General features: G+C 40.7%; 1 protein-coding gene across 1 annotated transcript in view; it reads right to left on the bottom strand.

Annotated features, from left to right (window-relative positions):
* Positions 1 to 12425, bottom strand: part of slc2a9l2 (solute carrier family 2 member 9, like 2) — a 104290-nt gene that overhangs the window by 10600 nt on the left and 81265 nt on the right. Inside the window, exon 12 of the mRNA XM_030051954.1 lies at positions 5842 to 5969. Coding sequence (XP_029907814.1) covers positions 5842 to 5969 — 128 coding nt within the window. The remainder of the gene's footprint in view (positions 1 to 5841; positions 5970 to 12425) is intronic.

The following is a 12425-nucleotide window of genomic DNA, read 5'->3' as shown; positions in this document are numbered from 1 at the left end:
AACTGCCAGCTATGAACTGTACAGTCTCTAAACATAGTTGGATGTTCAGGATGGAGTATGCTGCAAACACAATGCAGCTGCCCCAAGTGGAGCTGGAAAGGAGGGGGATCGACACGGGCTGCTCCAGCTGAACCATGAACTTGTGTGTTACCCTGCTTTTAAACACAGTGCTCTAATGTAATCTCTCTGCTATACTTCTGTGTGGTGGACATTATTTATATACTCATTCAAACACTTAGTATGATGACATGTTTTACCGTCTGCAGAGCGCTTGGCTACTCTGAGGAAAACACATGTTTAAGTTATACCTGGGAAATGGTTGCAAAACACCTGAAACCACTGTGCCTCGGTGAAAAATGAAAGCCTCAAATGACTGTCGGTGCGCCAGGTAATAAAGCAGTAAATTCATGTTTTTAAACAACAACAAAATAAGCCCCTGGCTATTTCTGTGATTAAAGACCAAACTGGAAAAGTGAAAAGCTTGAATAAGTTCAGCGAGCTGTAGGTTTGGGAGGGCATGAACTTCACTATACATTTTTTTTTCCTCTACTCACAAAGATTGAAATGTCAAATGCCATTAGGATGTAATGAGGGACAAGTGGGATGTTATGAATGTCACATTTTAACCGAGGGCAAAGTTCTGCCTCTAAAAAAAGAAGCAGAGCTGAACCATGTCCTCAGTACAGAGGGCAATTATAAGGCAGACAGTAGGACTGTTTCTCTTTTACTAGGAAATATAAAAATGGAAGTCAGGAGGGCATACAGGCAAAAACACAAAGCTACATTTTTACTGTATCCCAGGAGCTTCATTTGAATTTAACATTAACCTTTCTCTTTTCCTGTGAACCTACACAAAGGGCCTCATTATCTAAAATTCACACGTTAACAATTCTGAAATTGCAGGTGGAACGGGAGACAGAGGAAAGAGATGTGGAAGTGAGTGAGACCTTGCAAGAGTTATAGGTATAATTATGGATACTTGTGTATGTAAAAGAGGTCAGATGGAAAAGTGGCAGATGAATTTACATCTACTTAGCAAATCACTTCGCTAAAGTCCTTGGGAAAGAGTTGAGAGTGTACTACGGAGGCAGAGAGTGTAGGACATGACACCTTGGAAGAGAGAGAGAGAGAGAGGCAGAGAGAGAGAGAGAGAGAGAGAGAGAGAGAGAGAGAGAGAGAGAGAGGAGGACAAGCTTGGTGCAGCGGTATGTGGGCAGTGACAAGAGGATGCAGAGTTCTTAGAAAGCAGGCTGCGCGCCACCATGTCAGGCTGAAATGTCACACTGACTTCTCCGCCTTACAGTTCAATAATTCCATCTAAACCCCCGTCCCCCTCACAGAATACAGAGTGGTAAAGTAAAGTGTAGGTCAGGGCATGCATGCATAATCATGTAATATTTACATATGACGTGACGGTTCATCAGGCGGTGACACATGGCAGACCATTCATCATTCCTTGATAAACAAAGCTGATCGGGGAGAGATGATTAATGCAGCTTATGTGCATATTGCAGGCCAAATGGCTGGACCCAACTGTTTTTATATATAAAGAGCTCCACCTAGGCATGACAAGCTGAATTAATTTAAAAAGTTCATCAATGAGAGAGAGAGAGAGAGAGAGAGGGAGGGAGGGAGGGAAGGAGAGAGAGAGAGAGATTTGATTGTGGTTTGTGGCTGAAGACCAAAAGGCTGTGCTTTGTACATAAATGCTGACACACACACACACACACACACACACACACACACACATCTATATGTACACACACTAACTGACACACACAGACCATAGTAAACATTGTCTTTATCACTCTCTCCATCAGCTTATCTGGTAAAAGGCTTTCGTATCAAGCATGAACTGTGAAAATGAAAATCAAGGGGAAATGTGTGTTTTTTAAAACAAAAATTGTAAGTCGTAAATTAAACAAGGCAGCAGGGTCCCTGAACCTACAGCTGGCTGGCTTGTTTTCTTGAGTGCAAATCTCTTATGTTTTCTACACTTCAGCACTCCTGAAAGGAGAATGGACGTTTGTTTTGTGGAAGTATATGTTGTGTATGTAAGTTTAAAGCAATGGAAAACCACCAGTCGCTTCTGTGGTTGCGCTGTGAGTTTCGGTCTCCTCTACATTCACTCCAATGTGTCGAGCAAAGCGAGGCTCAAAAATGTCAGAAAACATGAAGAAGGATGAAACACACTTTAAAAAGTCAAAAAGGTAACAAAAAAGAAAAATAAACAGAGGAAGAGGAAGAGGAAGCTGCAGGTTTGGGTTTGTTTCTCAAATTTACACAAAAGTTTTTCCAAATTTATTGGTCCTTGTTCTTCTAGTTCTTCTTCCTCTTAGGCTTAGGCTAAAATTCCATATATAGTATGTTTAAAGAAACCTTTGACCTTTTTTTGATAGCCCTCTAAAATGTGTTTCAGCCTTACTCATATTTTACTTGGAAGTTTGCTTTTGAGCTTCAGTTTGTGAAATGCATTGCAGTGAATGGGTGGGTGATTGAAACTGAAATGATCAACATTCAAAATGCGATCAGAGAAGTGTCTGATGTAGGTGATATTGCAAAAAGTAATGTGTGCAGGCCAATTTTTTAACACAATTCTATTAAATCTGAGAAAACTTTAATCGATCTGAGAGAGTCTTAACCCCAAGATACCTCAAATCTGCACATCTCGATTGCAGCAGGGTTTGTATGACCCCGTTTACACGCCTCGTATCCAGATCGTATCTTGATATGACCTGATTACATTTACACCTGGTATTCTAAAACCTTCATGGCTATTACATACATTTATTCAGTGCTGCACAGACACAGCCACACAATCTATCATACAAAGCATCCAAACCCCTTTGGGCATTTTTTCTGATTGTTCATCCCAGTAAAGAAAAGCCCTCTCCCCCTAATCTCTCAATTATGTCATCTGGGGAGAAAACACAGAAACTAACAGAATTATTTACGCCTTCATGTGGAACAATAATAAAGTGTACTGCTGCTGTTTGTTTGACTGAAACTGAAGTAAAGTTATCCTCGCCCGAAGGTATTCTTCCACTGAACACACAACGTTTTGCATCTCTCAAAAACTCTATTAATATTTCCCCATAGTTATAGAGCTGTAATTACTTCTGTCGGGAATATTAACCACATCTCTTATGTAATCATCAAAGCTACCATACGACTATTGAAATCCCTTCTTAGATAAACAGCACCCACATCAGACTGGACTAATCTAGACTAGACTAATCTTGTAGATCTTTCTGGTGGTAAAACACAGGTGAAAATAAGAAAAATGATTCGTCCTTTATTTTAATCTCATAAATATCAAACAGTTTATTCTAACTAGAAAGCTAACTTGGCCAGGTCCTTTAGGTGCCTATATGTTCATTGTTCAGTTGTGTCTAAACCAGCTGTAAGCCTATAACTCAGTGGCTTTATTACGTATTAAATGTGTCTCATTAAATGAGATAACATCAGGGTTGTGGTCGAGTTGTACTCTTTTTCAGAGCTCACAGTTCCAGACCGTCCAATCTCTTATGTTCCAACATGCCACAGTACAAATGTCAACATGTGCAGGTTGGGCAGGTACCGATCAGCTCTCCAGACTCTCTCTTTTCTTGACCCATGACTCCTCATGTTATGGCTGGCACTGTTTGTGTCTCCGGCTGATCGCGCCTCATCAGCCTCCCACTACCAGGCAGGAAATACTTCTTTCCAAACAGGAGTTCTGACGTTCAGGTTGATCAGCCTCACCGTGTTTGACTTCACCGGGTGAATGAAAATGTGACCGAATGTCTCATTATCCCTCCAACTGTGCTTACGATGAAGCACAGCCACTTAATCCTGTTGAGTTTGAAGTTTCACCTTGATAACACTTGGCCCAGGTCCCCTTGACCTCATCTGCTCCACTGTGCTGGTCTCTGGCATCGGTTTGCAATGCACCCTGAGATAGTAAAGATTTTACTCTCTCCAAAGTCGACACATCAGAGTGGAATTTGAAAGCCGAGCAATTTCTTTCATCCAGTTTTGCCTCCATTCAATTCATTCGAGCAGAAACCTGCCAAATATCCATGTCAACTTTATTGTCCATCTCAGCTTTCAGCACCTCTTGGTTTTGAGTGATAAGTTGCTCAAGACACTCCACTTTACAGTCCAAAAGTTTTTCGTGGCAGGTATCCACCTATGTGCCTTTATCCCAGGTGTGATTTAAGTGTCTTAAAAGTGTCATGGTGCGACCTGAGTCCCACTAAGATAGCGTTCATGTCGCTGTTTTCAGCTTCTCCTTTCGCCACGCGGAGCAGTCTCCTTTATCAGTCATAGTGTATACTACTCAGACTGAGTTTAGCACAGAATTATCCTGTATTAACTTGATAAATGCACGTTTTACCCTGAGCTTACGAACAAGCTTTCTTTATCTCACTGCAACACCGGTGCATGCCCTATGCCTATGTCAGTCCATTCCTGTCCGTGTTTAAGGATGCTCTGTCAGGTAAGTGTTATCACCTCCTGGGCAGGGCCAAAATTAGGCTCCAGCAATTTTTGAAACACGATGTTACCAGTGATTCTCCAAACCATAAAATACCTAACAAAGCACAGGACGCTTATCGTTCTTACAGTTGGAAAGGGCCATTAGAGTACCTGGGACTGGGTATGAATATGGTACAGGGAAACACAAGCCTAGTCTGACTACAGCGGCTCATGTTTAAGATTATGCCTCAGACATACTGCTGTGAGCATGTGTGACTGTGCATGTGTGGGCTGTCAAAGTAAAAGGACTGCATTTCTATAGCGCTTTTCTAGTCTACCAACCACTCACATCCCTGAATGTTTGCTTCACATTCAGCCATTCACACACTGATGACAGTGGCTGCCATGCAATGTACCAAGCTGCCTATCAGGAGCAGTTTGGGGTTCAGTGTCTTGCTCAAGGACACTTTGACAAGCTCTCTGGAGGACCTGAGGACTGAACCAGGAACCCTCTGATTACCAGATAATGCTGCCCAAGGGGAGAACTTTTGGAAAATACACTGAAAACACTTGTGGGCACTGCAACAGAGCCAACCAATTTTTTGTAATCTAAATTAAATCAATACACAAATGTTCCTACCATCCAAACAAAACACAACACATCTATCAAAAAGGAAAAAAGCTAGCTAGCAATATCCTCTAACACTGAAAAAAACGATTCTAACCTTTACAAACACATTTTTTTTTTTTTAGTGAGGAGACTGATACAAGAGAAGGACTGCAAAAAACAAAACAAAAAAAACAAACTTTAAGACAGAAAGTGAATGAATGGAGGAGTAGAGGGAAAAAAAATACGAGAGACCAGACTGTGAGGCCAATCTACACAACTGAGATGAACAGAGAGCAGAGAGGGAGAGAGGGAGAGACAGGGGAGGGAACGGAGGAGGTAAAAGAGAGGAGGCAGGGGTGTTGAGCTGCCCGGGGCAACAGTCATGTTGCGGGAGATGAAAGAGAGTGCTGCGGGTCCAAGAAATGTTCCAGTTTCAGACACTAATAGGCTATTCGATCTGACACAATTGTTTTTGCAAATTATTCCGCTCTTTAAACGCACATGTTCAGCCTCCTTAACTCTGATAAGTGGAGATATTTCAGGTCCCATATGAGGGCTCATTACTTATAACAAACATGGATTACTGACTATTATGAGCTCGTTAGCAATATTATTAAAGACGTGCACTTAGATATATGCAGGGAAATATTTCTTACATTTTAGCTGACGTTTTAATAGCCACTATGCAGACTTTGGGTTCTGGGTTTCACAAGAATTTGAGAATGAGCTGACCTGACATACACACACATTCATGTACACGCTTGCTAACTCACTTGAATGAATGGGAACAGGAGGCCCACTGTGAAGTTGGACAGCCAGTTCACAGTACCAGCGATCATGAAGGCGGCAGGCCGGTAGGACTGCTCAAACAGCTCCCCAGTCAGGACGAACGGGATCCCGCCTGCCAGAGCAGAGAGGAGAGACAGTCAGCAGCAGCAACACAACCCGGACAGAAACAAACTCACATATGTAACTGAGCAGCAAAAAGTGTTTTAAGACCACATTAATGACTTGTTTCAGCACGACAAATGGTGGCTGCAAGTTTGTATGCTGATTTAATCTGTTGGACTTTAATTACATAGTATTGCATCACCGCTTCTTTGTTTTGTTTTGTTTTTCTGCCACCCCACCAGACACAGCGGAAACTCGTTTAAGCATGGGTGTGACTTGTCTTTTATGCCATGGTGGCAATCACCAGCTGACTGTTCAACTTTCATAACTTTCAGATATAATTTCCTTTTTATCAGTGAAATCTACCATGAACTGATCTCGAATTACTGTTTCATGATGTTGCTAAAGATAAAATCAGCAATTCATCTGATAGAAAAATCAAAATCATCTTAGTTTTGATCATTTTTCTTAATCATAACTCAAAATTGAAGCGGACTTTTACTCAAGAATAAATACAACCCAATAGACTCAAATTAAATATTAAACAATTTTGCTTATTTCCACTTTATCTCTATCTATCTGAATTAGGGATATAGTGTGAAAAACGACTGCAGCTGTTGCCGGCACTCTGTGTCTCAAGGGGTGCAGCTGCAAAATCTGTTTTACTTCTGGCACCAGTATGGTCACTTGACATGTTATTAAGTAACTTAACTAACTTAAATAATTAACAAGGCATGGGGTGTGGATGTCAGTAAAGTCAGAATTGTAGGTGTGCATGAGTGAGGGATGTGTGCGTGTTATAAGGCGTAGAAAAAGAGAATTAAGGGTGCATAACCAAACAGAGAGAGATTCGCTACAGCCAGGATTTTTATAAGCTGGGAACACCAGGGCCCTCAGGTGTTCCCAGGTGAGCTGATGACCCACCTGCAGACAGCCCAGGAAGCCAGGTGAGCTCAGCCCACACCAAACCAAACAGCAGGGATCATCACCCCCACCTAAGATGGGGTCGCACAGTGTCACCGCAAAAGTATGAGACGATGATTCACAATAAGGTCATTACTTTACCTTCTGAAGCCAGAGAGACGACATTAACACACATGAGGGAGCATGAAAGAGCGCATTCACTATCTTTACCTTTAATGTGTCTGATGTCCAAACCATGGGACGGTGGGACGCTGTGATGACCCCTGCTGTCCACCGCATCAGTCGACAGGAGGGGTCATCACAGTGCACAGTGATGTAGTTGGGGGCAAGGAAGAACTAAAGGTAAGTTCAGCTTTGGTAGCCCGGGGCGTGCTCTAGATGCTGCTCAAAAACACCACAATCCTCGCTGTCTTTGCTTGTCTTGCAATTTTAATACATTTCCAACAGCAACACTGACATCCCAAAATATGAGTGCAGAAGATTTCATGGATGAGGATACAGTTTATGGTGTTTTGGGTGCATTTATATATGTCAGAGCCAGAGTATAGGGCCATAGAAATGCAGTGGAGAGAAGCCAAGGCTTCCAGCCGCCTTCCTGCAAGGTTGTGCAGGAGGTGTGCGGAGGTGTTGGTATGTTTGTCTGTGCTCTAGCATGTAATTATTTCAAACAATCAGAAAATAAATATATGGCTCGTTTTTTCTCTGATTCACTGCTTTGCTCCTGCAATCACCACTGCTTCTCTGCACTGATTCTCACACTCCCTTAACCCCCGCCCCCCTCTCTCTCTCTCTCTCTCTCTCTCTCTCTCTCTCTCTCACACACACACACACACACACACACACACACACACACTTTCTCTCTCACTCTTTCTCTCACGCTGCTGTTCAGCTCACTTGTGATATGTCTCTTTTTCTCATGTGAAGGCATGTTTGTTGTTGATAAAATCTGTCAAATACAATTTATATCTTTTTTAATTTCCTAATTGAAAAGTGACCAGAAGTTTTTAAGACAAAACTGCTTCATTTGACTGCATTCACCAACATTGATTGGACATGCATTTTACGTTTAGTCGTCACACACACCGTCTTCTTCTTAGTCTTTGGGTCAAATGCTCAAACCATGAATTTCAGCATAAAAATATCGTTAATTTAATACACAAAGCCAGTATTTAGCTGACTGGGTTTCAGCAGGGAGTGAAATAACTAAAGTCACGGACTGTGCCTTTAAAAATGGCTGCCCACTGCTCTGAAGCCATGAAGCCCTCTGGTCTACCCCTGGGTCCAATGTGCAGCTAACATTTCCAAATTTGCAGTGACGTTTGGATGCTTTGACGAGTGATGCTGTCAAACCAGGAAGCTGAAATCTAAGTACTTGGCCCATTGAGTTCAAATGTGAAGGTAGTAATTCATCTTGACAGATTAATGCAAACTCAGTAGAGAGCACTGGGGAATCGTTCAAAACGCTAGTCGTAATGCAAGTGGGAGGAGAAAGTAAAGGGCAAACTGCAGCTAATGGCCTTGTTTAGATTTTAAAAACACCACAGGGAGATTGTATTTTTTTTTTTTTAAGTTTTTTTTATTATTATTATTATTGTATAGCTTTTCTATTTAATATCTTTCTCTCCACAAATAATGCAACCATAACTACATTGTGAACAACACCCAAGGGTTATTTTTGATGGTATTTTTAGTTCAAAATAGTTTGAGTGGGAATTCATAGATGTCACATACTATATAATGAGATATGTGTGATTCTCTGGGCCAAGATATTGTATAAGCCCAGTAAAAAACACAAATGTCTCTGTTGAGTGTTTTCTTTCAAGGAACATTTTAGAAGTGAAGTTCGAAATCCTCACCAGACACAACACAATACAGGCCTATAATTTTCATAAATTAAGATCAAGTACAGCATTCTGGTGAGATCAGGACTATGTGACAGCAAAACTACCCCGTTTTCTGTCTTAAGTGAAAAACACAAAAGCAACACTGAACTATCTGACCAAATAATATCTTAATCTTAAAAAAAAGAAGAATTTCCCCATTGGTTCTGAAATAATGTTCAAATTTAATCCAATGTGAAATAAGCTGTGAAAAACAGCTCAAGTGACAAAGCATCAGCTTGAGAGACGGTACTGTGATATAAAAGTTTATTGCAACATCCAATTTCACAGGTCCACAGGTATCATTACACTTTTATTTGCTTTTTTTTATTTTGTTGTTTTTATTCTTGCTTGTTTTGTTTTATTTAGTTGTTTATTACTTGATATCTATAGACTTGAAATGGTAATATTCCTACAACTGTAAACACTTCAGATGAGAACTTTTTTTTTTGTGCACTGGGAAAACACAGAAGTGACAACAAGCATGTGAACTACCTCCAAGCGGCGCACAGTACACAGTGAAAAATAATATGGTGGGCCTTGGTACTTGTTTTGATGAATATTACGGTAGCATTAAAAACGTGGGAGATGAAATGAGGAGAACAGAACTGCTTTAAGATCTCTGCAGGGGTCTGGACTAGGAATAGCAAATACTTGCGATAAGAGTGGGAGAAACAAACACGGGATGTGTGTGATAATTGGTAGAAGCACAGATTTACCACAAGCCTGCAGAAAACAATATGCAGTGAAGACCCAGACTCCTATGTGGATGACCCGGCTGGTTCTTCATTTCCATGCAGAAAATGTGTTTTGTTTTTCATTTACAGGTCGACTATATGTTTTGGTTTTATTCATTTTACTGCAGGGAAGACCCATATATTTATAGGTCAACATAATAGAAGCCTGGATGCACAATATTCAAATGCATATAGTTGCACTGTTTGTATTAATACTTTATTTTTCATCAAGTGTTACAACAAAAGATGCATGTTTTGTCAATCCACATGCACCAAAGGAAGTACAAAAGTTATGGTCTTAAACATCTTACATGTACGACAGCCTTTATACAAGAAAGACACCGGTCAGATTCTAAAACTCAAACCTAAAACTCAAAATGCATTTTTCATCTCATGATTAGGGAAAGAGGTAATATTGCTACATAACTCACTGCAATTTTGTATGCATTCAAAATTTACTGATATGGAGGTGGTATTGATATTAGTGAATGGCTCCCTTTGTGGGGTAACAGTCTCTATGCTGCATATTTATGCTGAAAATGAATATTATCCTAAACTTATTCAGAAGCTGTGTGAAGTAATTCTAGAAAAGGCTACGGGGATTATCTTAATTGGAGGTGATTTTAACTGTGTTCGTGTAATTTGCCACACCTTCAGTGCGAGTCGAGCCCTCAGAGAAATGATTGAGGACTTGGGTCTCACTGATGCTTGGAGACATGTACACTTGAGGGAACTGCTGCCAATAAAACTATACCTTGCATTCTCTAGCCGACGAGTCATCCAAGTCTGTATGGACTTTGCTATGCGTTGTGTATGACAATCACTTTTTTTTTTTTTTTTTTTTTTGCTGCAACCAAGTAAAGGACAAGCACACTGAGATTCTTTCCCCTTCTTTATTTATTATTTCTAGGTCTCCCTACAAACTCATTAACAACCCTGGGATCATCTTCCTTTGACTGGTTTGGGACAGCAGCTCTGAATGAAAAACAAAGCTCATTGCCAAGCTAACGTTATTGCAATGTGGTATGGAGGCCATCTGTTTCCATCTGAAATGCCCTTTGAGAATATCAGTTTAGGCTACAGGCGGCGTTCTGGGTCCCAGTGCAAATATTTTGTGTTGAGCCCCTCATCACATCACATTTCTGCATACATTTATACTACCACAGTCTCGATCACTACAAATTAGGAGGCATGTCTTTCAGTGAGTCAGAAAAATGTCACTGCACACCCTGTCATGTCAAAATTAGTAGCCAGTGGTCAGCAGCATGGACAGCAGTCAAATCGCCACTACAGCCTGGTCTCTAAATCTGACTTCACTCATGCAGCACCGCAGCTTTAACACTGAATAATAGCCCAAAAAAAAGTAATACTGGCTGATAATGACAGCAACATGTAATTATACTGTTTAGAGCCTGCATATGAGTATGGAGGCTTTAGATCAGTGTTGTTAGTGTGGGTCACTGGCAGTGTATTGAGGCAAACATCTACCAAATGGCTGATCTGGTTTTTAAACATGCATGTGTCAGAGCTGACATGGAGCATTTTGTGCTGGTGGGTTCTTTTTGCACTCTTTTGGTTGATTTATGCTGGATCCACAAGCATGGAAACACAATATTTTGACTTGTGGGTGGATTCATACACAATCAGTTGCTCTGCAGTGTGGATAATGCCTTGTTGTCGCTGTGTGCATGAATTACTATACAATTTAACCTCTTAGCTGTGCAGAGAGCTAAGTGTCTGCATTGAAGCCACAGGCTGAGATGAAAAATGTACCTTCTTATACCGACATTGTGGTTGAAGCATGTCTCAAAACAGTGAACAAAAAAACACCCCAAACAAACTTCAGCAAACATCTGCTGTTGCTGCTCGGCTGCATCTGTGCTATGAAAGCTGTTGATGCTGCTGCACTTGCCAGTCACTTTCCTAACAAGCTGTGGACCCGCAACAGAGTCCCACTTGCTTTAGGAATGTCTTTTCTAATTCTGTGGATGTTGCATTTTAAGTGCAATCTCTCACCACAAGTGATTTGTTGTGTCACATAAATATGTGTAAGAAGCCAAGCTACAAACCACAGGGGTTTGCACTAAGAGCTGAGTAAAGGAAGAACTACTGTTCAAATTTGCTCTCAGCATCCTCTTAAATTTAATTGCTTGTGAAAGCACACCATTACCATTCCTTTATTTGAATAGATGCCTTGCTGTTTCCCATAATACGATTACACTTTTTATTTCCCTTTTCACTGGATTTATATTTAATTTAGTTTGACAGAAAGACAAAAACATTCAGCTGTAGCGTGTTGCCCTTACCTACCTGCCTTAAGGATAGATGGCTTCTAATTTTCATTTCAGTTTTAGTGGATTTAAATACTTGTGAAAAGCGTCTGGCATTCATATAGCCCATAAAAATCCAGAGCATGTTATGACATAACAGCATAACCACCTGCCAAAACATCTGATTGTCGTTTGATGGTCGTTTTGTAGGGAGTCATTCCATTACATAAATATTTCTCCTCGCATCTTTCGTTTTTGTCTCCTCTTTGTCTCCTCTGTGAAAAGTTCCAGGAGAAAAGATGTGAGAAGGAGAAGAAGTGAGCGCATTATCTCCTGTAAATTACAATGTCCATGCATCGGCCGTATCGTATTGACTTTTAAAGTGTCGCACACAGGATTCCCTTCCCCATCCATCCCAGCTGTCTACATTATTCTCAGGCTCACATTTTATCCACATAGAAACAATTCACTAAATTCTTTGGCTGATACGTGTCTGTACATTATGGTCAAGCACAGGCCATCATTGTAAATAAGAACCTGTTCTTAATGATTATGCCTGTTAAAATAAAAGTCAAATAAAATAAAATAAATAAACAAACTTATAGGCTTTTTATTTTGTGACTTGACCAATGATTGTGTAAGACGTTTGACATTG

The sequence above is a fragment of the Myripristis murdjan genome, chromosome 5, assembly GCF_902150065.1.
Source record: "Myripristis murdjan chromosome 5, fMyrMur1.1, whole genome shotgun sequence".
Lineage (NCBI taxonomy): Eukaryota > Metazoa > Chordata > Actinopteri > Holocentriformes > Holocentridae > Myripristis > Myripristis murdjan.
Note: the sequence above shows the minus strand (reverse complement) of the source record. Positions and strands in the feature narration are given on the sequence as shown.